The sequence below is a fragment of the Pelecanus crispus genome, chromosome 4 (assembly GCF_030463565.1).
Source record: "Pelecanus crispus isolate bPelCri1 chromosome 4, bPelCri1.pri, whole genome shotgun sequence".
Classification (NCBI taxonomy): Eukaryota; Metazoa; Chordata; class Aves; order Pelecaniformes; family Pelecanidae; genus Pelecanus; species Pelecanus crispus.
In genome coordinates, this window is record NC_134646.1 from 66,518,251 (window position 1) to 66,545,834 (window position 27,584).

At 43.4% G+C, this 27,584-nt stretch overlaps 1 protein-coding gene across 5 annotated transcripts; it reads right to left on the reverse strand.

Moving 5' to 3' along the window:
• Positions 1-718: 718 nt before the first annotated feature.
• Positions 719-27,106, reverse strand: SMIM20 (small integral membrane protein 20). 5 transcript variants are annotated; one of them, XR_012831020.1, is made up of 4 exons: positions 26,996-27,106; positions 16,445-16,533; positions 14,904-15,033; positions 719-1,108 (listed from the first exon to the last, which is right to left on the reverse strand). XR_012831020.1 is itself a non-coding variant. In XM_075709597.1 (3 exons), exons 1-3 carry the CDS (start codon positions 27,102-27,104, stop codon positions 1,008-1,010), a joined length of 267 nt encoding a protein of 88 aa, XP_075565712.1. In that variant the 5' UTR covers positions 27,105-27,106; the 3' UTR covers positions 719-1,007. The 5 variants fall into 5 exon arrangements, 3 of the variants coding, with proteins under 3 accessions (XP_075565712.1, XP_075565713.1, XP_075565714.1); XR_012831021.1 differs by lacking the exon at positions 719-1,108 and adding an exon at positions 9,925-9,983; XM_075709597.1 differs by lacking the exons at positions 14,904-15,033; positions 16,445-16,533 and adding an exon at positions 23,048-23,104.
• Between the last annotated feature and the right edge of the window lie 478 nt (positions 27,107-27,584).

Consider the following 27,584-nt stretch of genomic DNA (forward strand, 5'->3'; position numbering starts at 1 on the left):
GAGCAGTGCACCATCCATATATTGTTATTGGAATGGGTTAAAAGGCGCTCACAGCAGCAAGTTATGGATGACACCAGCGAGAATTTAAGCATGCAGAATAATGGTAAAGCAATTAATAAGAGCAGTTGCTAACAGTTGCACAATGGAGGAGCATTTTAAAATTCCTGTGCTCTTTAACAATAATGTGGAGAGACACTGTGGAAGGGGGGGGAAAAAAAAAAAGCCTGGCATGGAAGGGACATTCCTTCAGTTCCTCTCAAAAGTTTGAAAAACCTCTGGATAGGAAAATAGTATTGAGCAGCCAATTCTTTCCACATTTGGCTAAGCCCAATGCCCAAAATACACAGAACACTACTTCACTTTGAACGGATTGCAATACTCCTATCTGAGTCATCTGAAAGCAAATAAAATGAGACCTAAACAAATAAACCTAATTGTGCATGGAAACAAATCCAGCTCTCCAGCTTGGCCATGGCTTTGTTTTTGTTAGTTTAAAGCCTGCATATGCAGTTTTAGTGGCATCAGGAGTTATACAAATATTGACAACAAATTGCCAAATGTTGTTTTTTTCCCCTCAGTGCACAGTGTGAAGAAGCTGGGGGAATGCTTCTAGGAACCTTCCCTAGTGCACTGAACCAAATCACAGCTTGATGGGATCCGCTCCAGCCTCTTCTCTGAAGGGTAGACACTAATGAGATTGAGCTTGTTGATTGTTATCGTCAAAGAATTTTATTTTTCACTCATGAACTCTGCTGAACACAAACTTTCGAAATGTAGCTCAAATGTTTGCACCATAGCCAGGGCATTGTCACATGCTCTGTCCTCCACCCCGTGATTTGTTGCTAGTTTGTGTCATCCTTAACCTGCTTCTGGTGGTTCGGCCAGGAGAGAAACAAATAACGATGACAAGTGAGAAAACCAAGCTGCTCTCTGACATCCTTCCTTTAAAATGCTATTGCCACTTGCTGGTTGTGGAGAAGGGGCAGTCGTCTTGAGACAGAAATCACTCATGAAATCCTGTCGTCATCTGTTAAGGGTAGATTTTGATCAAGTTGGTCTGAATCCTTAGCAGCACACAAGGAGAAATGAGAATATGTCAAATCTTGATCTGTCACAAGCCAAAGTTAGAAAAAAGATATTTACATTTGACTTTTAAATGAAGCCCAGACTTTCCTCTCACACAGAGCCAATGAAACAACACATTTGCTTCTTCTTCTTTGCCTTACATTCACAAGACACCTACAACTTTTATTATTCTAGCTGGCTGGATAACGAGGTTTCCATTTTGCGAAAACATAAACTTTTAATCCCAGCTTAAAAAAAAAAAAAAAAGAAAAAGAAAAAGAAGGAAGAATTTTAGAATTGAAAGAAGACCCTGAGAGTTTTCACAGAAAGAAACCACAGAAATCAGACTCATGCACCCTCCTCAAAAGCCCAACAATTAATACACTTATCTACAATACAGGAGAGATGAATTCATATCCTATTTTTTCTAATTCACCCCAGGAACTTAGAACTTGCTCTTGTAGATCTCAAAGATCACCCAACTACCAGGTTATTGAACACTGTGCAATGTACTTCTCTCTGTCTCTCTCTTTTATCAGAAATGGCATGCTACACATAAGAAACTCCCCTAAGAGTTTCATCACAAGTACTGAACTTCCAGGAAGAGTTTTAGGTTTTAGTTTTAACATCTCCAGCAAAAAAGTCCTTGACTAATTGTACATCTCTTAGCTTTCACTATTATAACATCAACTCTTCAGTTATTATAGCATTATATACTCAGTATATTCAATAAGACATTAATACAGAAGCATCTGCAAGGGCTTTCTGTATTGCATTTCTTATCATGGTGCAACTGCCCCTAAGCACTTGCACAGTAAATGGTGAATCATTAAATCAGTGGAAGGCAGGCATAATGGAAAGGCATGACAACTTGTGGGTTTGTGAGAAAGTGGAGGAAAAAAGATCCTCTCTATTTCACTAACTCTGGACCTTCATAAAAAAAAACCAACACAATGCTTGGGACTGTTCGTGCTGTGAGCAAACACTGAAATATGACAAGGCATCAAGGCATGTTGCGTTACATGATATTCAGGCAGCTGCTGTGATGGCAGTTTCAATCCACCAACTGGTGCAACGAAACAAATCTGAAATGTAAAAGCTAGATTTCCACCAAAATGTTTCATTACTAGTACATGCAGTTAGGTCAGGGAACTCAGACTACTAATCCCCACAGCCACCCTAAGTCAGCCCTGGAGGACAAAGCAACAACGCAGCTGCACAGACAGGGTCTCAGAAGGTATTCTAGGTTTCAGTTTGCTGACTGGAGCATGCAAAATTTCTCTAACAATGTTTTGTTAGTGTATTTTCTTTGAAAATTGTTGAAGGGGGAAAACACCCGTTGCTTTTCTGTGGAATGCAAGTATGAAATGACTGCACACCAACATATGAAGATAGCCAGATATAGCCAAATTTGTATGAACACCTACTAGTGGAAAGTCCCGCCCTGTGCAACAGACCTCAGCAACATGCTTTAGGTCAGAGGAGGAGAAGAGAGCTGAATCTTCTTCTGTCCTTGATTGCAATTTGGACACCAACAAACTTCACAGCATATGTCATCCTTGAAACCTGGCCTGTGCTAAAACCAGTCCCATCCCTCTCTGAAGCCCCACCAGCCAGCCTGTCAGCACAGGGGGTGGGTTGCCATAAGCCCTCGCAAGAGGTGCAGACCCTTTGCACGCAGCACCAGAGCCTTGCTTGCCCCGTCTCAGCTGAAATGCCCTGCAGGTCCCACACCACAGGGGAGGGAGAATGACCCATCACCAGTCGCCACCAAGGCAGGAGAATGACATACTTCCTAGCAAAATAAGAGAGCAAGCAGGACAGCGGGTTTTGTCTGATTTAGCAAAGCACCTTCTCTTCATGGAGAGATCCATTCAAGCCACTTCCGAATTTCCAGAGGTTAAAGCAACAGGGAGCGATGAGGAGAAGTAGAAAGGGAAGTGGCATCTGAAGCTGTCTGTGAAACAGGGCCATATATGCCTGGATAACAGATTACAGGACATAAAGGGCACCTCACCAGCCTGCTCTCTCCCCACCTCTTCTGTCTCTCTCTTTCTCACCTACTCTTCCTTGGGCTGGGCACCTTCTTGAGCACTGAGGCGAGTCAATTAAAACCAAATAAAAACTATAAATATCACAGATAGGTAGGAGACTGCGCACCCAACGCTGACAGCCGCCACCGCCAACCTGAGCTACGCAGGGGCACCGAGCGTTGTCCCCCCTGACCCTCCCTCCCGCCGGCTCCCTCACCCGGCAGCTCCCAAGATGGGGAGATGTCAGTCTCCCAGCGCAGCAGACAAACTCCCCCGGAGCATGAGAAGGCAAACCGTTGTTTTCCACCCTGGCTGCCGTTGTGGGTGGTCACATTGGTGTCTGCTGACATTTGCACGGTACTGGACGCTGTGGAGTTTACAAACTGTTCCATATGGCACGTGGAGAGAAACATCCCGTGCAGAGCGACCCATGCTAGCAATACATTGCAAAGCTACATTTAGCAGTCATGTTACCATATAGAGTCCCTGGTCTGTCTTTGACTTGGCACATCTGAATTATTATAGGGATAAATGATAAAAATCATACTTCTCAGTTCATGAAAACGCAGGAAGAGTGGCTACTAGCAAGTCTGTGTGGTTTATCTCAGGGTCCTAGCTGTCGCCCTTCTGCTTGGTGTTTGCCACATGTTTAACTGTTTCTTACAAACTTCATTATTCTGTTTAAATAGCTTTTACTTTTTCCTCTTAACTTTCTAGGCCACCTACTTGTTTAATACCTGATCGTCTCATGCTAATTATTTGACTGCTATTTCTGAGACACTTTGTCAAGTTATTTACCTTGCTGAAGTGACATAAGTTCTTCCCCCCCGCCCCGCTCCCCATCCGCCCCCTGTCTGTCTGATTTCCCCCCTCTAGTCTGGCTGAAGTGACAAACTCTCTCCCCTAGCCAAACATTTGTTTTTACAAGGTATTTTTATACCATCACCTCTTCCCTGCATCTCCCCCACCTACCCACCACAAACATATGCTGTGGTGGGAGGACATTCTGGTTTCACATCATTTGCAATGTTAAGGTGACAAATTTCCCCTCCTTCAAGCCATTTTTTTTTTCAAGATCTGGTTTGTAAAATGCAAATGGCAAAGGGCTAGCTTCTCTTTGCCTTTTTTACCCTGTGCATGGAGAAGTCCTTCTTTCCTTAGAAGAAATCATTGGAAGAGAAAGCAAAACCCACTTGATTTATGTTATTTGAAACTTATTTATGCTATAAAAAAAGATTCAAAAATATACAGAGAGAATATTGTCTAGGTTGATAGATTGCTTTTATTCATCCCAAGGAAGACAGGAATGATGAAGATTTCCAAGAAAGCAGGCAAATGTAACGACCCTACTGACTTCATTAGTCTGTCACAGTCTGTTTTTCCCTGTATTAAAATGCACATGCAGTCACATTCACACTGTAAAAACAACCTCAAGTGCTCTAAGCATCAGGCTTGGAACCATGAAAAACATGACTGTGGCCTTCATCATACCCAATTAGGGGTACGTGTACTCAACAGTGATTCTGGTGTGGTGGAGAAATGCCTAAGCCAGCTTTAAATTAGGCAGGAACAATCTAGTTAAAACAGCACAGAGCCCAAATTGGGCTCAGCCACTCTAAATATTTACCCTACTCTGAGCTGGAGGTTGCAGGGGCATGCATACTACCACAACTGGAGAACTTCCAGTACCTACATTCACCAATGCAAAGCTAGGTCTGATGTGCTAAACATCCTGGTCGTTCTAACAGCATACACACACACAATGGGCCAAATTAAGACTGTTTATAAAAAGACTGAGTTTACATGGCAGGATAGCTGAAAAATGCTTTTTATACAGAGACTGTATCTATTCAGCACACACCATTAGACTTTTTGAAGCAGGATAAAGTCTTATTCCCTGTCACAGGACCAAACTGAACATTGTTCCAGGATGTCAGCTGCGTTTTAATTCCCATTTTATGCAGAACTTAGTGCAACACACGACAACAAAAAAAAAAAAAAAAATGCACCAATAATGCATCTTTGTTAATTTAGTCTTGTGATTTTGTCTGATGTAAGAAGGGCAAAGAGAGATAAATTTGAAAAACAAAACAGGGTGGGTCAACTCACTGCCAGCAGCAGGGGGAACAAAAAGGGAAAGTACTAAACAGTGAAATTTATTTATACTGTGTGGCAACAGGCTCCAGAGAACAAATTATTAGCAGAAGGAGCCAGTCACAGCACATGCAAGGCTTCCCTCAAATCAAACAGATACGGCTGTCACTGTGGGCAGCCAGAGAGCCGAGAGAATGAGAGGGGAAAAAAACCCTCTCCACAGACTGAAAACATTTTGTAGTTAAGGGACTCGGAGCAGAAAGTGGGTAGGGCCTTTTGTTTCACTTTGGTTCTGGCAAGGTCATTTGGGGGAAATGTCCGCAGAAAACCACCAGGAGTGACTAAGCAAAGGAGGAGAAGGGAACAATGCGAGTTTCTCCGTAAAAAAAGTACACAAGTTGGAAGGACATGAGCTGTTTGTCCATCCCAAGAATTTTCCGAGATTGCCCGCTTTTGCTTGTTGTGGAAAAGTGAGTAGAGGACCACCAGACCATCACAGAGGAGTCATCCACCAGAATTATCTGGGGATACATTGGAGAGGAACAGCCACCCCCCAATCATTCTGGAGCTATCAGTCTCCAGGGCTCTGCTGGAAACTGTTCAGGGCAGTGCAGTTCTGCTGGCTCCTAACTCATGGCACATACCCAGAACCAGGTGGTATTTATTTGGCAGTACACCCTTTACTAGAAAAATTATGTGAAATCCCTGCTTTAACATCCTGCTGTTGGTTAAAGATACAGTCCTCTTCCATATGCCACTGAAGACTAACAAGTGACCTCTGGATCTCAAAATAAGCATCCAAAGAGTTGTCTGTTGGTCCATGAGGAAAATACGCATGCCCACGAAGAGACTACTTCTCTCCTTTCTCGGTCACTGGACATTTCCTTGCATTAGACATTAGCTGAACATTCACTCAGCAGGTAGACATGGCACAACCTAGCCTGAACCTATTTTCACTAGTGATAATCTGCTCAGTACTTCACTTTTTCCATTTCTCTTCCCTCAGAAGAAGCAGTAGAAAAGAGAGATGTATCTTTCGTGACTTGTCTTTTGTCTTCAGTCCAGGTCTTAGATTTTTTTTTTCCTCCTAAAAATAGGACAAATGTTTCTTTACACTAAAGTGACTGCAGCTCACGTGTACCTACCTGAGCTGGCTGTGCAGTGGCCCGCTCAGGTACTGTGACCAACATAGCTGCGTCAGGATGAGCTCAGCACCAGCTGCAGAAACCATCTATGCAGCTAAGGAAACACTCAGCCAAGTAGCCATAGCAGCACCAAACTCAGAGTAGGCTATATGAATGGCAGTATCCAAAACAGGCAGTAAAAAGCTGGCTCAAATACGTCTGCAAACACTGGCATTAGCCTACCTTTGTTAACGTTTTCAAAATGTTCAGAGATTTTGGGTGAAAGATGCTGCATCAGCACAAAAGCATTCCCGCAGCAGTAAACACGCTTGGCTGGACCACTGCCTTTTCTTGAGCTCTGATTTGCTTCAAGTAAATACAGTCATTTATTGCATGTTTCACCTTCTCATGGAACATCTGCTGTCTGTGAGAAGCCAAATAGCGGACAGATTCTCAATCCTCCCGAGATACCTCTGGCTAACAGCACGCATAGCTTTCCTCAGAGGCCAGCATGTCACTGAACAGTTGGCTTACTATAAACCACCGCACGCTGTAGGTGTTTCCAGCTGCCTCACGCTGCCTTTGTGTCACAACCCGCGTTCCTGAGGAGCCTGTGCAGTCTGAGCCATGCTTTATATCTACCCCGGGAGCAGTACGTTTCTTACAAAGCAGTTCTTTCCATCCACAAAGCAGAAAATTAAGAGAAAAACCACTGGCTCTTGAGGGAAGGTCAGGAGTAGAGTGTGAAAGTAGGGGGATTGAGTGCTAGTAACACTGCTCAGCTTATTAGAACATCTCTTCAGGAACAGGGAAGGATATGAAGAAAATAAATAGAGGAAGACCACGAGGACAGGGGTGAAGTCAGAGGGTGCGGGATGGTCAAGACACACACAATGAACAAAATGCAAACACTGGCTGAAAATGCACCGAGAAAATTAAATTTAATTCAAAACCTAGCGAGCCAATGAAAACATTCAAAGGCAAAGGTAGATATGACAGGAGCCAAACGAATTTTTGCTGTAGGACTGTCAGTAGACTGAATGGAAAGTAAAGAAAGCAGAACTGTGGCAGGCTGTAGGAATTCGGCTGCGAGAAGCCCAGTCTGAGGCAGGCTGCTTACCATGGAGGAGGCAGTGTTAGAGATGAGGTCTGAGGGCATTACAGGCTGCAAAAGAGGGAGAAGCTGGAGCAACCCTTGAGTGACATGAGGAAAAGGTAACACCAATTGCTCTTCCAAAATATGGAATAGGTTAAGGTAATGCCCAGATTCTGTACAATGTACTTTAGGAGAAGGTGTGCCAGACTCTTACCAGTTTAGACATCTGTAGAGTCTGGTTACTTTCACTGCCTGCAAAAGAGCTGCTCTCAGTCTACACCAGCTTAAACCTTGTCCCCCTCCATACTCAGCATTACCCATCTCAGTTTTAACCACGTAATAGCTTCAAGCAAGAGCACAAACGTCATGCTAATCCCCCCAAGAATTCCCCAGTGCTCCCTCCCACCCCGAGAAAAGTTTCGGATATCACAAACAGATAAGGACATTTGGTGGCACATAGACCCCTGTGCTAAACTAGTCAAAGCCCAGCAGCTGAGCCTTTCCCTACATATCTGAGAAGGTAGGCTCACACCTATTCCCCCTGTTTCAGTTTCTGAGAGTTTGAGGAGAAAGAGTTGGGGGTTTTGTTTGGGTTGGTTAGTTTGTTTGTTTTTAAATCTTTAACCAAGCTGTTTTGTTTTATATTAACATGTTGTATCTGTCTGGCCTATCCAGTTCAATATAGATACAAGTTTCTTCACCCCTCTACCCAGCTATCTCAGGAAGCTTGCCCCACTCTAAACTAAAACAGGATAGATATATCATTACCTTTTATTCAAGGCTGAACAGTGGGAGCTGCTTCCACAAGAGCACAATACACCCAACTAGCCAAACAATGACATCTCATCTATGGGACAAGCAGAAGCTCCCCACTGTCACTGGGCACTGCACCTGCAGAGGCTCCTACCTTACACAAGGCCACTTCACTGGAGTTGTCTGCCTAAGTCTAAATAGTTCTTGTACCTGCACCACACTGCCTCAAAGAGCACAACCAGCTCCCGGATTCACACTACCAAGCTGAGCTCCAAGGAGTGGGGACGAAGCAGAGCACGCTTAGGGAGCTAATGCGTAGAAGAACATACAGAATTGTGATTGTGGCTAAAGGGAAACTGAGGACTCCAGGTTCCTACATGTTCAAGAAAAAGCTTTTACTCCTTATAACAAGCAGTATTCAGGAACTGGCTTATTTTGAGAGTCAGCCTCTCCTTGGATAAGTACATCACATGAAGTGTGGAGAGGAAGCCAGAAGCGTGGGCAGAAAGCAACTGTGGCCAGAAACTGTGGTCACTCATGTACTCTGTACAGGTCTGGTGCATTGATAAATGTATAAAAGTGACAGCAGCTTTTGGAGGAGAGAATTGGAGAAGATGACCCAAAGGCAGATGAGGTGATCTTGTCATTCGTATACTCTACAGGCACATGGAGGACTACCAGCGATTAAAACTTGGATCCTTTGCATCCCCGTGAGTGTTGTAAACACCTAACTATTGGCTAGTTTTGGGGAGGGAACACTGATTCCCATATCTTCGCACAACAAAACCTTCAAAAGGTTTGTTTCCATTCCTGTGTAAAGAAAGGAACATCATTTTAAATCTCAGAATTTCAAGGAACAGAACAATTGTTTACGACACATGTTTGTAAAGAAAATAGTCCAGTTGCGTCAAAGTACGTAATTTACCCTTACAGTACAAAGGTAAAGAGCCTTCAAACTAGACTGTTGACCTAAGAGCCAATGAGGGCTACATTTTAACCTTGCATTCAGAAAAATCTTGACCATAACTATAAGGAGGCTCACTTGCCCCATCTACTGGTCAATGGGAAGACTGGATTTACACTACAATTAAAAGCCTCACCACCGAGGACTCGATTCAGTTGAATTCTCAAATTCTCATTTCTAACTTTAAACAGATCTGTAAATGCCATTGACAGTAGCATTTCAGTAAGCACATAAGTGCTTTGCCGGACTGAAGCCTAAGGCTGATTGTTCATCATGGCAGGAATAAGGTAACAACTTATTTCATTCTGAAAATGCATTATTTTCAAAGAAAATACTAGGACAGCCTGTTCAATAACACTGGCTTGTTAACCATGAAAAATTAAAAAAATATGCCTTCTTTTGTTCTGAAGGGGTCTAAGGTCATTTAATACTATAAAATAGCAGCCTGCAGAAATCTTGTCACAAAGCAGCCATATGCATTGCAGCTCAGTAAGGTCATCACAAGGTTACCATGGCTTCTTAGGGATTTTTTTTTAAAGTATTTGTTTACTAAATACCAAGTCTGATTTCCTAAAGGCCTGCTGACCTTATACTTTCCATCACTGTATGCAGTGCATCTGTCCCTCTGAAGTGGGTCTGTTCGTTCAGGGGACAGGCTGGAATCTAGAGTGTGAAGTTTGAGTTGACTTGAAGAGGCCTTTTACCTACCCCAGGTACAAAGACTTGTCAGATGTCTTGCTTTGAGCGCATGCCTCAGTCTTATCCACATTCTTTGAGGGCAGCACCTGCGTTCATACTGTAACATCCCTCTGCTCCATGACTCCCACTCTGGTTGCAGGTCCGATCAGATGTGCCTAGAGAGAAGCTGCAGCCAACAGAAAGGCCACCAAAAAGCCTGGCAGCAAGCTGCCCACCAGGTAACCCAATATACCTGCAAGCTGACTCACCATGAGATCTTACACACAGCCATGCTCTCTCCATGTGACTCCAGCAAGCCTATGACAGTTTGCTTAGGCAGATTCTCAGTATGCAAGTAACTACATTTCCTGCATGACACACAAGCCTCCTGCCAAAAGGACTGCCGTGTCTTGAAAAGTCTAAGCAGAGACGGGACTAAACTATCAGCATGTCTATCTAGGCCCAGGCATGAAAGTTCACAGAGGAGTTATTCTCACAACCACAACAGAGAATGATGAAGCATCATTCTCAGCAAGCAGATCCCAACATTGTCTTCAGGAAGCACAGGTGGCAAAGCACAAGTGCGACCATCTATCTTAAGGAGCTATGACTCTAGTCACCCAGCAAACTGTGAGAATAAACCAGCCACGGCACGGAAGAGACTGTAAAGGAGGAGAAGGAACTGCATCCCCACTGAGGCTCATTCATCTCAGGTGATAAACCTGAGAAGCAATTATGACTACTTTTAAATATATCATTTCTATAGCAGCAAGGAAAGAAATCATTGGCAGTAGATCTAGACCTCCTGGTATACCAAGTGATGTGTTGTACACGAGAGTTCATAAAGCACATGCACTACTCTGAAGATCACCACGAAACCTTTGCTTAGCCACCTCCCAGAAGTATATTTGGGGCTGAGTTATTTATCTTAAGGGTATGGTCAAATGTTTTTGAAATCACTGGGGTCCAAGACTCTATAATGGAAAAAACAATGGATGATAGTGTCTTGGAGCACATGCTTACACAGCCTCACAACTGCAGTGTAAGCTGGGATCCAGCATTTCTAGCCGACATCCCTAGAGAGGTCACAAAAATGGCCAAACGATTGCTGAGCCGAAGCATGTAATAGCTAGCACCTCAGTTACCCAAGGACTGGGGTAGAGGAAACACTGTCAATGTGCAGAAGTGTCTGCAAGGAAAGTCCACTGAAGACAGGGCTGAGGGCTACCTCCCCGAGTTCTCTGAGCACCACAAGCCTGCTGGGAGGTTCCCCACAGGCATGCCATCACCTGGCATACTTGCACTAGACAGCGGGGGAAGCAAACCGCTGACGGCTAAAGTGTCACCCAGGACAGTGCAGAGATGTGAACTATAGGCAGTGCCCAGAACTTCTTGCAGTGAAAGCTGGCTTCCTCAAGGGCAGGTGCTTTGGGAGTCCTGTCGCTAAGCATGCCTGGTTTCCTCAGTAATTCCTCAGCTGCGTGGAACCAGTAGCACAACTTAAGCGTATTTCAATTCTTCAGCCTATAAAATACTGAGTGATGGAAGAGCGGCCAGAATTTACACCTGAGAAAACAGGTGCCAACTGTGCCTGGGCTTGTGAACTTATGCACAACTCCCTGCGCATGAAGACCCACCCAGAGAAACGTACCTCCCAACAGCTCAGGCTTCCTCCCTCCTGGGAGATGCTTAGCTCCCCAGGCAGCCACCCCCTGAGCAGAAGACTCAACCCTGTTGTGCTGGGGGGACCCACCGAGAGCAGCTGGTCAAGTGAAAGCTGCTGAAAAAGGAGCCATAACAGGTAGTTGTGAAAGAGGCAGCGTGGTGAAGAAAGATGCTGAAACATCTGTGTTGCCACACGGTTTTACTAGCCATGGAGTAGTATCGCTCTCAAAAGCGGCCTCCACAGAAAAGGGTCAGACTTCATTAATTCTCTAGTACCTCATGGCAGACACCTTTGAGAGGCCAAGTTCTGCCTTGTTAGGCTGGGAAAACCCGCTCTGTTCCCTATACGAGGCCAGATTTAGACATCTGACTTACATCACGGGCCCAAAGTTTATTATGTCAATCCAAGCTGATAAATAATCCAGAAATTGGCAAAAGCAAATGTTTGGTGAGAGCTTTGAATATAAACCAGACTTCAACTGAAAGCTATGACCACAACTGCAGATAAACCATTCAGTTTTTCTTTTTCTGTTGCCATCAATGTACGTGAGACAATCCTCCTCATCCCGTAACTCCCCAGTCGCTGCCCCATTATCCGTGTTCAGAAACAATCTTCAATTGCTATTTGCATGGCACTTGACAGATTGAGGACCCTTTTTTTTTTTTTGTAAACCAAGCTGAATCAAACATCCTTGTTCCTGGTTGTGAATAAATTCGTAATTAATTTTGATAGTTACATAAAATACCTTTGAGGGGAAAAATCTAGCACTATTCTTCTCTGAAAGAATTTATTTTCTTGGTTACATAACAGAATTGAATGCAATTTTTCTTCCCTTTTACCTTTTTCCTGGGAACAAAGTCTGCATTCTTCAGCTGCGATCGCTCAGGCTACTGGTCGTTGTTTTTCTTTTTAAAATAATAATGCACAAGAAGAATACAGAGTTCCCTAGATACTGAACCATGTATTTTTTATCAAAAGGCAATTTGCTTTCACTAGAAAATAGGCAGCACAGAAAATACTAAACCAGAAGTTTCATTTTACATTCATACACTTAGGAGTGGGCAATTATCCAGTTGATTAGTCTCTGTTTTGGCAGTTCTGGGGTGCAGGGGTAACTGTATCTTTAGTCACAGATATGCTAAAATTCAGAACAAAAGGAATAGGCAAAGCAACTAGTATATCACTTCTTGCTGCCACCACAAGCATTAAGAATACTCTTAAACATGCCACTCACCAGGAAATAAACATCAGAAGGACCTGGAAACCACTGCTTTGCCACCACTCAGCTTTGACACTGTCACTTTCCACCTCCTTGCAGAAGTCCAGCAGCACCTTTCCAAGCACCACCTGCGTCAGGGCACGCTGTAACGCCCCACAGGATCAGCCAGCTCACTCTGACATAAAACTAGGCTCAGGTGCTGGAATCAGCCCAGGGGCTGAGTCCCAGCTGGCAAATCTAAAATGACTTCCAGCCCAAGGGAAACGAGAGAGGAGTGTTTGGAAAGAGCTTGCGTAGAGGTCTTCCAAATGGTAGTAGCCCTCCTTTAGAGAAAGGGCAATACTGCCTAGGCTGAAGATCAATAGACGGTTTGGACAGTTTGAGGTGTGTTGGAGGGATGGTTCTCTTCTTGTCCTGGGCTGGGCTGAGCTGCCCCCGTTCTTTTGCTGGTGAGTAAAAGGAGCTTGCACAAATGTGACTGTGGCTCTTGCTTTGCTGGGTGGTGAGTTGCGATTATCACTCATGCCCCACTGCATGGCTGCCTTCCAGCTGCCAAAGCCATCCTGCCAGTGAGGCTTCAAAAGGGAGCACGGCTGGCCAGTTTGCCCAGAAATAGCTCCTCACCTCTCCTGGCAGTGCAAACACCTCTTTGAAAGCCCATTCCACCCATACCCTCACTAGGCAGTAGCTGCTGGTTACTGCTCTCCCATCTGTGGTGGGAAAAGCGAATACAGCTTTCCAGCTTTTCTTTGCACCATGGACATGTAATGAGTGTGTTCATTGGACAGGCCCCTACTCAGGTGAAGACTGAGACTTCACCATGACCCTCCACTTCCCTAAAAATACTGCAGGCTGAATGGAGCCTCCTGGCAAGACAGATGAATCCAGTCAATGGCATGTGTTCCTGCCCAAGGAATGTCTTGAGTCCTTTCCTACGCATAATTCCTCTTCCAAAACTCCCTGTCACTTCCTACAACAGCAAATACATGGAGCAACATTGTACTAAATATAGTAATTCCCCAGATGCCCAGCCTCTGCAAATTTAAGTGGATGTGGCCCTTCCTTCAGTATATAAAAGTATCGCTGTGATGTTTTCTATGATGATACAAGATGGTAAAACCATTAGAATTATGAGGAAGACTTTCCACACAACAGTGGGCATTCACCTCAGAAATACTCATATGAAGCTGACCGTAAAGAATACACACTTAGAATCTGCAGATAGTTTTAAGGGCTCTCCTCTGCCATGTTTCTGAGAGAGAAGTTTAATGGTAACAGGATAGTCAACACATTAACTAACACAAGAGAACAGAGGGTACAACTTCTGTTCCCATCCAGGTAATATCAGCAAAGCAGACATAAGTATTACCATACTGCTTGTATGCAGTAGAGGTTAACATTTCATAAGCTGTTTCATACACAAAGAAGGCTATTCACCCAGAACACGGTCTTAAAAATATCAGAAGATATTTTCAGATAGTTGGGGTCTGAAAAACCCACCCGAGATCTATTTCAGGACAGACAGACCATGAGTGAAGAAGGTCCCTATACCATAAGTAGGAACTACACTATTTCTCTTGATTTATCTCAAAACCTGCAGAGGAGACAAAATTGCTGAATCCTGAAAGAATTAAGTGTAAGGAACCTCATAGCCATTGTAGATATTTGCCCCAAGAGTCACGTTCCTAAGCTTCTTCAGAATGAAGCGGTGTTTGTGATTAAGCTTTCTGTACTACCAGCAGAACACTTAACACGGACACTTCTAGTATTGGAGCCATCTGCCTGCAAATGTAGATAGGAAAAATAATCTAGAAGATGAGAATTCTTCCATAGATTTAGGGCTAGAATTAGAACCTGGTCTTGAAGATTCACGATAGTCTCAACAAAGAGTAGTATGCAAACTTATTTTACCTCGGAAGACAGAAAATAACAGGAACAAAAGATCTTTCGCTCTTCTGAGACTTAGACATGATCAGAACTTTAGCTAGAACATGCCATCATGGGAAGATTCCTGGAAAAGGGTGGGGCAAAGTGACTGACTGAGGTAAATAGGGCATGAAATTGGATAAAGTCAGTCATCCTTAGAATTTCTAGGATCCAACAGAGCATACAGATCATATTCCAGGTAGTTCCCAAAGGATGTGACAGTTCACAAAGTGCCATCAGTATCATTCCACTAAAATCATTGGCACAACTGAAATATATTTTTACCTTTATCTGTATCTCTCCTGTGATTCCAAAGGATTGAAGCAAAGGGAAACTTCTTATCTTCCAGAAAGAAGTCATTATGTGGGTGTCATGCCTGCCTTGTCAGGAGCCTAAGTGATGTGCACCCAATGACCTGTGGAAACCAGAACCACGTGTAAATTCTTTTGCACCCCTCTGAATAATTTTGCTAATGAACGCAGATGTGACAATTCACTTAATCACATTTTGTCAATAAGGCTTGCTAATTGCCCTTACTGTTCTGTTTTATTTGATGAGTGATGGTTTTTCTGACTAAATAAAAACAGTCTTGTGTTCTTGTACTATGTTTACAGCAGTTTTCTATTAGCCAGGCCTGGTTCTTAGGAGCCAATAATCAATGACACTGAGACAGGATGAATATAAACTTCTGAGCTTCTGAAGGGAACCAACAGCAGCAAACATCTCTCCTGTCTATGTGGGCTGGAGAGGCAGGTCACTCTCACAATATTTAGGTAGTTCTAACAGACTCGGTCTTTCATTTTATACGCATTATTATGCATCCAGCCAGAAAGAGTATGAGGATGTCTGGGTACTTCTGGGACTTCTTTTGGAAAACATCTACCTAGCTGTTATTCTTTCCAGAAGAGCACGCAAGAATCATGGCAAACTCTGAAGTACTGAAAAGTGGGGACACAAATGAAAATTCCCAAAGTAGAACATGTCAGAGTATTAATCTTGCTACCTAATCGGGCAACCAGCTTGTCAACATGACAAAAATTCAGGGGATATACTCCATCTGGACTTTAGCAAAGCATTTGGAATGATGTCACGTGGGAAACAATTAGTAGCTGCAAGAATTGTAAGCCAAGTATGGAAGTAGCTAAAGCGGAAATGACAAATGGGAAGTCGTTGGCCTGAAGGGATTTTTACTGGTGGCGTTCCTCAAAGAACTGTCCTGGGACAAATTTAATATAATTGTTTGGCACAAAAATAGCAGTATACTAATGAAATGTTCTGATTAAACAACTTGGGAGGCAATGTCAGTGCAAAAGAATAGCTGGAATGGTAGCTATGGGACAAAATTTAACTGTGCTAAGTGCAATAGGGAATAATAACAAGAGTTTTTGCTACGAACCAAAACCTTGTCAGCTGAAAACAACTAGGAGGAATTCTGACACATATTAGTAGGATTGCCAGACTTCATGTATGGGAATGCCTCCCTTAGATCCTCACAGCTCCCTACAGGCTCCTTCAGCTAGTGGTGCCGCTGACGTTGCTTTGATCCAGAGGCAGAGAGAGGTAGGCAGGGAACAGGCAGCAGAGGCCACAAAATCACATAACCCATATTAAAAACACACAGAAAATGCAGGGAGATGTAATACCCCACAAGTTTGTAATGTGGGACATGGGATTTTGACTGAACTATGAGAAATTCTTTGTTATATGGGACATCCAGCAAGCCTGTGTTAGCCACGCACAGGATGACTATAAGAAGGACCAGGGGAATGGAGCTCATTTCAGAGGAAGCTACAAGCAGACAGTGGAGATTCTGTTACTAAGATTACCTGCTTTCCGAGCTTCAGAGGACTCCTAATGGTGCTGTTCAGCCAGTAATGGCACAAGTTAAGAGTTCTTGTATGAACCTTCCTCTTACCTGTAGATGGGAGGAGATGTGGATCTAGAGCTGGCCTGCTACAATCACTGACAAACGTCACAGATAATAGACCAGGGAGCGAATGCTTCTGGTTAATAGCCACAGTGGTTTCTCTTCATCCAGGGTGGAAGAATAAATACATTCCTAAACTGTGCCTGAGCCATCCAGTTCTGGGAGGGAATGGGTGGCTGAGGAGAAGGACTCCTCCTACAGGAATTTCTGCTGAAGCAATGGGAGTACCTTCCTCCTCTACCCTGATTGGTATTGCTGATATTCACTGTACTGAATTACAGGAAGAAGTTGATAGCGAAGGAGGCACCTTTCCCTGTGACCTGGGGCCTGAAAAATACTTTTCAGCATGAGGTCCCTTCCAACCCAAGTTATTCTATGATTTCTGACCTCTCAAGGTAGGCTAGAGCAAAGGATAATTATATGATTTCTCCTTAGATGCCCTCTTCTCACAAGAACCTCCTTGTCTTGACTAGGAACTTTCTCTAGAAATGTTTACCTCTGATCTGCTGGGGATGAAACAGAAAAGAGGGAAAGAGGTATCCCGATGTGCTGTGAGCAGCAGAGCCTATGAAGGCTGTATTCCAGTGGATTTATGTCCGATGTCCCTCATGCTCCTGCCCATTCAACTGACCAGCATGCCCTGTCTCCTCTTCATATCCACCACCCTCCCTCCCAGGTGTTCCTCCAGGGCTAGAGGAGGATCACTCTTTTCCCTGCAGTCCCTCTAGTTCTTCCTCGCCTCCTTTACTACCCAGCTTCCCCTGCTCAGTACTGGTAGCTCACTTAAAAGACTTTTAGCTACTTTTTTGGCATGCAAAGGTCAGAAGGGAGGACCCATTGTTATGGAAGACAAGGGAAGTGGCAATTCAAAGTACTGAAAATTGCTGAGTCTCAGAAAATTGCTGAGCCACTAGGGCCAGTAACAAAAGCTGACCAATTTTCTGCCTTTTTTGTGCAACTGTAGTAACATTCTTATTGGGTTGCATTTCACCTTACATGTAGAAGCTTGTACTCAAATTTGGAGCTCTTCTAAAAAACCACTAGTACTGTGAAAAGCAAGTGACTTTTCTGTTTGACTACCAAAATATAAAATTTCCATCCCCAGAGCATAGGATTTCAGCACTATAAAGTCCTGGGAAATTTCAGAAGTTGTTTCTTTTTGGAAAAGATTCTTCAAAACATTTTAAATTCTTGGAACCAAAATATCTGGTTCCCACACAAATCCAGACCTATTTTTCCTAACCATGAAGAAAACTTCTCAGAATGAAAAATGTTTTCTAGAGCATCAAAAAAGACCCCACCCCTGTATTTACCTTCATCATGCCTTGCAAGGAAGGGGAGAACTATTATTGCTATTTTACAGATGGAACTGAAGCTCAAAGGCTAAATTACTTACCTGTTGCCACACAAAAACATGGTGGAACAGGGAACTGACCACAACAGTCCTAATTTCCGAGACAGTGTCTTAAACACCGCACCATTTTTCTTGCAAGGCCCACACAGTCTGCGCTATGCACAAATACACCTCAGATCATAGGCTAATACATGAAAATGAAAGCTTTAATATGCTTTGACCTGCACTTTGTTTTTTGCCCTCTCCTGTTATACATTGTCCACATGGAAACAGTGTATATTCTGCAGCACTTTCTCAGAAGCTGGAAAATTATTTCCTTCCACTAGCAAACACACTATTTGGGCTGTGTGGCACCACAGAAAAAGCCAATGCAGCTTTTCATTTACTGCTGTGTCTGCATGTTAACATGAAGAAGGTCAGTAGGAGTGTACACAGTACTGAGAAAATGAGTAGTTAATTATTGCTAGACTGCAAGAAGGGAAAATACATGATTTATTTTGGTTTAGAAAACTGCAAATCATGAGAACTGCTTCTTTTTCTGGACTGTTTTTTGTGGGAGGGCATATGTACAGTAAAACTCGCACCAGTCAGTTGAAGCTATTCAATGTGCTTTGAGTATTACAGAAAAAAAAAAATCAGTGGGAACAATCTCCATAAACGAACAACAATACTCAGCAAGAAAAATACCATTTTTCTTGCTCATGTGTATAATCTGGCAACTTGCCAATACCTTTTGCCATACTTACTCCTCCTGTAAGGAGTGTTTGTGCTTGAGGGTTTCATTGCATCATCAACAGTCTATAATGCTTCAAAACTAAGCTGTGTTTCGATCAAAATGCAAGATTTGATCTTCAAGGCACAAGTTTTAATAATTTCAAAACTAACAGCAGGCCTAAACGTAGTACCACCAGATCTTTATGTTGGGATGTCAAAGCACTGTTTAAAACTTTTCTCCAGTCCTCCAAATGCTGAGGTTGTATTTGCTGTTCACATTCCAGCTAGAATAAATAAGCAAAATACATTTATATTACCGAATAGATATGGTAACTGTTTTAAAAACATGCTAAGAAGGTATTTTTATCAAATGTTTTGTCCCAACCTTTCTATCAGAACAAGCAGAACAGGTGGACCAAAACTAGCAAATTGGTTCCTCTGCAAAAGGCAGACTAGTCCCTCCCAAGTACTAATAATTACCTAAAATTATGCATAATTATAAACACATCTAACATCTTTTTGTGACTGCGTTGAAAAATAATAGTTGTTACAGGCTACAAAAGTAGCAAAACCTCTTACTTCCAGAGCAAGATAAGGGAAGAGTCCTGGGGAGCACAGTTTGCTATAATCAACTTCACCTGTTTCTGGAGAGCTAGGAGGAGGAGAGGCTCCCCAGTGTCCACGAGCAGAACAAAGCATTGTCACAAAGCCCAGAAAGCCAGCTGCAGGATCGGGACTGCCCATGTGAGTCTCGAGCAAGTCTCCAGGCAACTGGCAAATGCCAGAGCAATCATAGAAAATTTCAGTGTAAGTTCTGGAGAATTATTGCAGTATGCTCCTTGCTGACTTAACGGTTTTATCCAGACAGAATACCAAAGATCTGAAAAAGACATTCACTATGCTAACACAACAAAGACACGGCCAATCAGCCCACTTTATTAGGTGGAACACAGCAAGTGAGAAGCGATGATCATTAAAACCAACGTACACCATTTTCAGAGTTTAGATTCACTTCACTAGTATTCAACAGATACACACCACTGCAAATTCTGTATGGGCAACTACAAAACTTACCAAGCTTTTTTGCACTGGAACGAAGTAGAGATCATGACCAACAGACATGTACAGTTCCATAAATGCTAAATAATTGAGTTCATGTACTCAAATCATAGAATCATAGAAGGATTTTGGTTGGAAGGGAGCTTAAAGATCATCTAGTTCCAAGCCCCCTGCCATGGGCAGGGACACCTTCCACTAGACCCAGTTGCTCAAAGGCCCATCCAACCTGGCCTTGAACACTTCCAAGGAAATGTTTTGCAACATTTAAGTAATACGAAGGCAAAAGGCTCAGCAGGCGCCAGCAATAGCCACTGTTCTGAAACTATCTAACATTTTTCTAGGGAAGATCCAGACTCACCAAATTGCTCAACTTCACAAACTAAATGAGTAGCAGAGATTGTTTTATCTCCTAACTCCAAACTAAGTAATTTAATATCCTCTGTTGCATCATTTATCCTGAAAGAGCGGTTTAATAATTGTTTCACACTACCGAGATGTATGGTTTTCAAGCATTTGTGTCACCAAGTGACAGAAGCAGCGTTACTGAACAATTCCCAGATTCTCCTAAAACTCTTTGTTTTGCAGCTGGTCAATTAGAGACGGAGTATCTGCATTTAAGCAATGCTATATTTCCCCTGGAAAGGTATTTTAGACAAAACAACTTGGCTGAAACTGTCTGATGCATCAGTATAATCTTTTTTTCAAGAAAACAAAACCCAAGGCTGCTTCGTTTCTGCAGTCTCGCTGAAGAAGGGTTTAAGTGATAAAAACCTCTTTGTTCTTCAGTTTAATTGATTCTTCTTTTTCTAGCAAACGCTGAATAAGCTTTGTGACAGCGTTGCTCTGGGCTATGTAGTGAAACTTCGGTCAACATCCCTACAGTGAATGCATACACTTCAGCCATCATGTGAAATCACCTGAGAACTCAAAGGAATCAAATATGGTCACATTTTCGCAGCAAGCAAACCAAAAAAATTGTAATGCTTACAGTGCCAATAGGAGACTTAAAAAAAAAAAAAAATCAACTCAGAAGAGGAAACATGTCTCCGAGTACGAGGGGAATGACAACGACAGGTAGAAAAGGAATAACAAGTAACAGAACGACGGTTTGGAAAAGAACACTGTTAAACATCGAGTCTTTCATCTGTCGTCTTAATAAAACCATGCGATGTCCCAAAAAAATATCAAACTAGCATCTGCTAACTTTATAAATAACACTCACTGCACATACATTCTTCATAACATATACGATCCTGCAAAGGTCTTTAAAATGTTGTGTACCATAATGAAGTGCAAAAAATAAGAGAAGACGACTAATATATTAAATGTACATGCTACACCTGTACTCAAGAACAATATTGGTTAGGTCATAGACTGTAATAATAGCTTATAGACTGTTTCTTTCTTTTGAAATCTGAAAACACATAGTTTCTCCCCGTGTCCTGTTGAGGAGCAGGAGTGAGAGAGTGCCTGGGTGGGCACCTGGCAGCTGGCCAAGGTTAACCAGCCACAACTACTTGCAAAACAAATGAAAAAAAACACACATTGGTGTAAAAGGAAGAAATTTTAATGTACAAATTTACACCCACGTTACACTCACATTTTCTGCACTGATCTCTCTCAGTATATACTTCTATCGTGTTTTCATAATAAAACCACAAAAAGTAATTCTCAAACTAGGGAGGAAACTGCAGCGGTCTGCATGATTTATTCTATTAATAATTTATTCTACAGGTGTTTACAGATTAACCACAAAAATAATTCTTCTTCCCTTTTCTCAAGGAAATAAATAATTCACTTCTAAACTCAAGAATCATTCAGCTCTCTAACAGTCTGTGCACTATGCCCCAGCATCGTCTGTCAAAACTAGCGTGTTTTTATCTCTTGGGATTCCAACCGGTAGCATTTGTTGTTCCTCACGTGCCCACACAGTATATTCAGAATTCTTCTCCAGCGAAACCCAAAGACACACTTCAGTGAAAGAAGAAACAGCTGAAGATGTCCATCTTCAGTTTTGCCTTGCAATATACCCAGCTGGCAACATTACTTTCTTCCAAATGGATCAGACCACACTTTTAACCCTACAAATCAAATATGAGAATACCAGCAGTTCATAACTAGACCGTTGCAGGGGGGAAAAAAAAAAAATACTGGTCTGCTACTCCAGCCTTGTGTACGAAACAATGAAAGAACCTAACAATTTCTCCACTGAACTCACAACTCTGCCTAAGCTTGCAAAAATATTTAGAAAGACAACCTCATCTTGATCTTAAGCTTCAGATAATGGAAAAATCCATCACACCCATATGAAAGGTGTTCTAATATTGTTGGAAAAACCATCTAGAATTGTACCTTGCACTTGAATTTGTCTAGATTTCACTTTCAACTAGTGAATCTCGTAACTTCTCAACAGCAGCTAAATTTAGACGAAAAAGTTATACCGAGGAGAACTGGTCATCAAGTACCTGCATCTCGGATAAATGAGCCAGTCCAGTCCTTTTTAATGTTTAATAAAAAAGGCAAGTTTACCACCCTTCTATTTCACAATACCCTTCCTACTCCTCTTCAGCATTACACCATTTTCCTGGAAAGTAATTCCTGCACTGATGATTTAATTGATACGTGTACTAAGGACATGGCATTAATCCTATTTGGTTTTTCCCTGCTGCTGATGTTAGGCTTTTCTAAAAGTAGGAATAAGTTACCGTTTAACATACTCAGATATGAACTGTTTCATCAAGACAAGCACTCTCATGTCTTTAAACGAGAAGTGCCAACCCTGCATAGTGAACAGCCAGTTCCATTACCTATGAAACAATGAACTATCAAGGACGGTCTGCCACACTTTGATTTTTATTCCCCTCATATGCTTTTCTACACCTTCCACTGGCAACAGCAGGGATCAAAAAGCTATTAGCACTGCACTCCAAATTTTCCTTTATGTGTAGTGGATTTCTGCCTTACCACTCCACGCATGAGGCTGGAAGGTACTAACACAGCGCTCATAAATCGTGTTTCAGCTAAGCTGTAAAGCAGTATTTCACAAAACCAGGGTGCGACAGTGTATTTTTTACAGCTAAAGCTCTCAGCTGGTTCAGAAGTTAATTTCTGGTGTGGAAACTGGCACCTATTTAAGAAAGTGCGAAGATAACAATCTCTGCAACTTATTTGGCCACTTAATTCAAAACAAGTTTCATTAAAACCATAATTTTCTAGTGAAGAATTAGCCTGAAAAAATATTTTCATGGTAAGTTTATTATATATGTATTCTTTGAATGTATTCTTCATTGCATTATTTAAATCCATATAAATATTGAGGTCTTACTTCAAGAAGGTCTTTGAAACAATCAATACAAATACATGAATCAAATATACCTGCAGGCTGAATATCCTCTTGAACAATGCCAGCTCGGTTTATTGACTGTTCTTTCTCTGGAAAACAGAACACAAAGGACACTACTAAAAAAACCAGAGTACCAGACATCTTGACTGCACCCAATAAAATACTATTGAAAATTGTATTCATTCTGGATGCTACACAGTAAAATTCTGCTGAGTATCCACCTACGCAATGCAAATGTAATATTCACACTTCACTGAGAAACTAACAGTCTGTTTTGAGAGATTACAAACAATTAAGATAATCATCTTAAAGTAATGATTACTGTTTAATGGAAGATGCCAAAATACCTGCCATGATCCCATCATTTATGGGATGACTAGTACTTTTAGGAGCTATCACTCATATGCTCAACATAAAACTCTTCAAAAGATTTCTTCTTTCCAGAATCAGTAATCCCCATTTTCAGGCCCTGAAAGATCTTGCATCTTATCACAAGCAGATTTCATGATGGCACCTACAACATTTCTGCTTGTAAACTTTGTGAAATGAAGCATCGGAGGGATATTTTCCCATACAACGGGCTTGTCCCAGGCTTTTCTTTTTTGTTTGGAAGATTCACGCACTTCCAAGAAGAGAAATGGACAAAACTATATTATTTCCCCTTATTTAATGTCCCTCCTTTTTTCCCCCCTTCTAGTTAAGCGCTTTACCACTGTGGTACTTTGAAGCAGGAAGTCAAAGCTCAACTGGATTAGCCTTTTGCCCATACCGCTGAACTTTTTAAGCCTTTACAAAATTGTAGGATGCACATTCTCAGGGAAAACTCAGAACTAAGCTCACCTTAAAACTGAAGCTTTTCAGCATCCTATCCCACTGAGAACGCACAGGCACTACGTGTTATTAGGCTGCCGCAGTACAAGCCTAATGCTACCAGAGGCTAGCAGGCATATCGCAATAATTGCTTCTACTTGCAAGGGGGCGGGAGCTAGAGGCAGATGCAGCCTCTCCAGTTCTGTTCACTGAGCACGGTAATTGCCATTCCATCCTTTTTAGCAGACAAAATCTCAGGGAACTGTCTAATTTCAAAGGAAATGGTACAAAGCCCAGACAGAGAACCAGAATAAATTAGGGCAAGGAATCAGACTTATTCCAGGACATGGAGGAGAAAGATATTTAGTCTTAGGTGGAGACTAACATCGGAAGAGAGGCAGAGACCAAATGGGAATCAATCTGAGAGGTCTGGGAACACACCCAGAGTGAACAGAAAGAGCTGTTAACTGGTCAGGCAAAGAACTGAATGCAGAGAAGTAACAGATGAGAAATATGGAGATTGGACACGGAATAGTCAATACGGAGACCAGGGTGGGGCCTGGAAACAACATGGAAAACAGGTAAGCCAAAAAAAAGGACAATGAGGAAGAGCCAGTCTTGATGGGAGGACAACCACATCACATGATGGGGTAGGAGCTGAGTCTCACAGTTCAGCGAAATCACAAAATCTACTGTGAAAATGCCCCAATACCAATCCAAATAGCAGCTGTCAACCCACTTTTAATTAACCCAAGTGGAAGAAGTCTATGCTGAAGACCTCAAAGTTTCAACACTGCCACTAAACTATGTGTTTCTTATGAGGAAACAGTCTTTTTTAAAGCTAGTTACAGACAAGAAAATATTAGAAACATCAAGGCCGAGGTACTAAAAACCTATGAAATGCTAGCACTTCTGTATGAAATTAAGTCAACGCCCTATGTGAACAATTTAAGGTACATATTAACAATTTGATTACATACAGTTTTTCCAAGTATCTTCCATTGTATTTGTTAAACTGCTAGGAACTCCTCTGAAGATGTGTGAATTGTGCAGAAAAGTCTTCTTCCTGAATGTACTGTACCTCATTTGTGTAGAATTTGGGAGATATACAAGAAAAACAAGATTGAAGAAAGAAAAGAAAGGCATTTCATGTTTACATAATTGAATGTCACTCCAGAGAACTAAAATCCATTCTTGCCTTTTGCAGGATTACTATGTGATGCTAATCCAAACCATCTGACTTCAGACCCAGCGTCCCAAAAAGCAGAAATCCTGAATGTTCACCCATAGCTCCAGCCAATGGGTTGAGTTTCCTTCTATAGAAGTTGACATACAGCTTAAGAGACTGTACTCTGAAAAATCAAATCCTTCATACCCCAAAGGTTAAAATACTTCCACTCAAGTACCACAGCTGTGAAATTCCATGTTCTTGTCTAAAGTATTATGGCAACGAGTGCTTGTGCTTCTCTCATACCGCAGCAGTGAGCATCAAGAAAAGCACATAGGAAATTAATAAAGGTGCGATCAAAGGAGAGATTGAGCAGCATGCAATAAGTAAAGTTCAGAATCAGGTATTAAATAGCAAGTTTAAGCACTCGCTAACTGCACATTGCTCATCTTATGTGCTAAATGGAGATTTAAGAAAAGTCCCTAACCTGCTGGGGAACATTTGCTCATGTAACTCACAAGTACAAAAGACGACGTTGTCCACTAGTTCTGTTCTTTCTTTAATGCTGAGTCACACTTCTAATATTATATCTTTGGGAAGTCCACCATAAGCAAAAATGAGTTCAGAACAAGGTTTTTAAATGGGAATACAGAGTAGAAAACCTATCTTTGTGGGCAGTTTCCAACTTCACAAACATAGCTTCCTTAAATAAAAACTTGCTTGCAAGTTAAATTTTACTTCAGCTTCAATGCAAGGCTAAAGTCCCTCCAAGAAGATCAATAAGTTTGTTACCCTTTTCCTTTTTTTTTTTTCTCCCCCCTTCCTAGAAATCTTTTCAGTTGTCTCAGCAGATTAACCATATGCATCTTCAGGTTATCACCAACAGCTTGCCTAGCTTTACAGAAGTTAAAGCAAGGGGATGAGAAAGGTTACACTAAACTTTTCCCTGCTTCCTTCAGTGGTAGTTAACAGAAGTTTAGGAGTAACGGGTGCTCCCCCTACCACTCCCGCGGCACGAAGCGCCCGCCTGGAGCCACTGAGGCTTCGCACCCAAACCTCAAGAGCTCCCTGGTTACAGTCAGTTGTGGGCTTTGGTGGGTTTTTGGTGTTTCTGGCAGGAAAGTGGGGTTTTCCTCAGCAGTCAGTTTCAGAAAATACTCTGCAGACTGAGACCAGCTCTAGCAAATCATTGCAATTGGTAAAGAATCTGTTACCACATTTTAAAATAAACTTTTCAATTGTGGCTGGAAAACATCTTGAACAACTTACAGAATCACAGAATGGTTTGGGTTGGAAGGGACCTTCAGAGGTCATCTAGCCCAACCCCCCTGCAGTGAGCAGGGACAGCTTTAACCAGATCAGGTTGCTCACAGCCCCGTCCAACCTGACCTTGAATGTTTCGAGGGATGGGGCCTTCACTGCCTCTCTGGGCAACCTGTTCCAGTGCTTCACCACCCTCATTGTAAAAAAATTTCTTCCTTATATCTAGTCTCAATCTACCCTCTTTTAGTTTAAAACCATTACCCCTTGTTCTATTGCAAGAGGCCCTACTAAAAAGTCTGTCCCCATCTTTCTTATAAGCTCCCTTTAAGTACTGAAAGGCTGCAATAAGGCCTCCCTGGAGCCTTCTCTCCAGGCTGAACAACCCCAACTCATTCAGCCTGGCCTCACAGGGGAGGTGCTCCAGCCCTCGGATCGTAACTTCTTTAACTACATCTAAATCCTCTTGATCACTTCAGAGGACAGCTAAAGGGTGTTCCTAATCACATGCCAGCCGACGACTTGAAACAAGAGTACTACGAGTTTTTTTTTTTTTTTTTAAAGTATCTCTTCGGCGAGCAGAAGGCCTTTCGGGAGTTACTCGCCCAGCGGCAGCCCCCCGCACACCCTCAGCCCGGGCGCTCCCGCCGCCCGGCCGGGGCACAGACCCGCCCACAGCCGGGCCACAGCGGGGCCAGGGCCCCGGCCCGCTCCCCGCCTCGCCCCCCGCGCAGGCACTCACTGTACTCCTCCGGCAGCAGCAGCGGCCGGAAGTAGATGGGGTAAAAGGCCGCCCCCACCACGGCCACGAAGCCGCCGAAGATACCGAGCGTGCGGGACAGCCCCGCCATCGCCGCCGGCGGCCACAACCCGGAAGCTACGCGGTTGGCGCTTCCGGGACGCACCGGAAGCGGGGCGGGGAGGCACCTGCCGCCCCCGCCCCCCTCCGGCCTGGCCCGGCGGCGGCGGCGGGCAGCGCCCCCTCGCGGGGCGGCGGGCGCAGCCGGTGCCGGTGCCGCGCACCCCCGCCGCGCCTCCTCGCGTCGCGTCCGAGCGGGGGATGGCGGCACCTCCCGGGCGGCCCCGGCCCCCGCCGCGCCGCACACGGCAGCCGTGAGGCGGCCCTGCCCTGCCCCGCCGTACCGCCCCAAAGCCGCCCCGCGTCGCCCGCCAGCGGCAGCAGGGCGCCGCCCCGGGCGGGGGCCGCGCCGGCAGCGCGGGGCCGAGGCGTGAGGGCGGGGCCGAGGGCGGGGGAGCCCCCGAGCCGCGCTGCCGCCGGTGGGGGGGCGGCGGCCCTGCGCCGGGGTCCCGCCCGGGGCCGCTTATCGGGG

Coding starts and splice junctions, on each gene's coding strand:
- SMIM20 (XM_075709597.1), bottom strand. CDS start 27,104: ATGGCGGGGCTGTCCCGCACGCTCGGTATCTTCGGCGGCTTCGTGGCC. Junction 23,105..26,995: donor GCTGCTGCCGGAGGAGTACA/GTGAGTGCCTGC, acceptor TCTGTTTTCCAG/AGAAAGAACAGTCAATAAAC. Junction 1,109..23,047: donor AGAGGATATTCAGCCTGCAG/GTATATTTGATT, acceptor GGCTTGTGACAG/ATCAAGATTTGACATATTCT.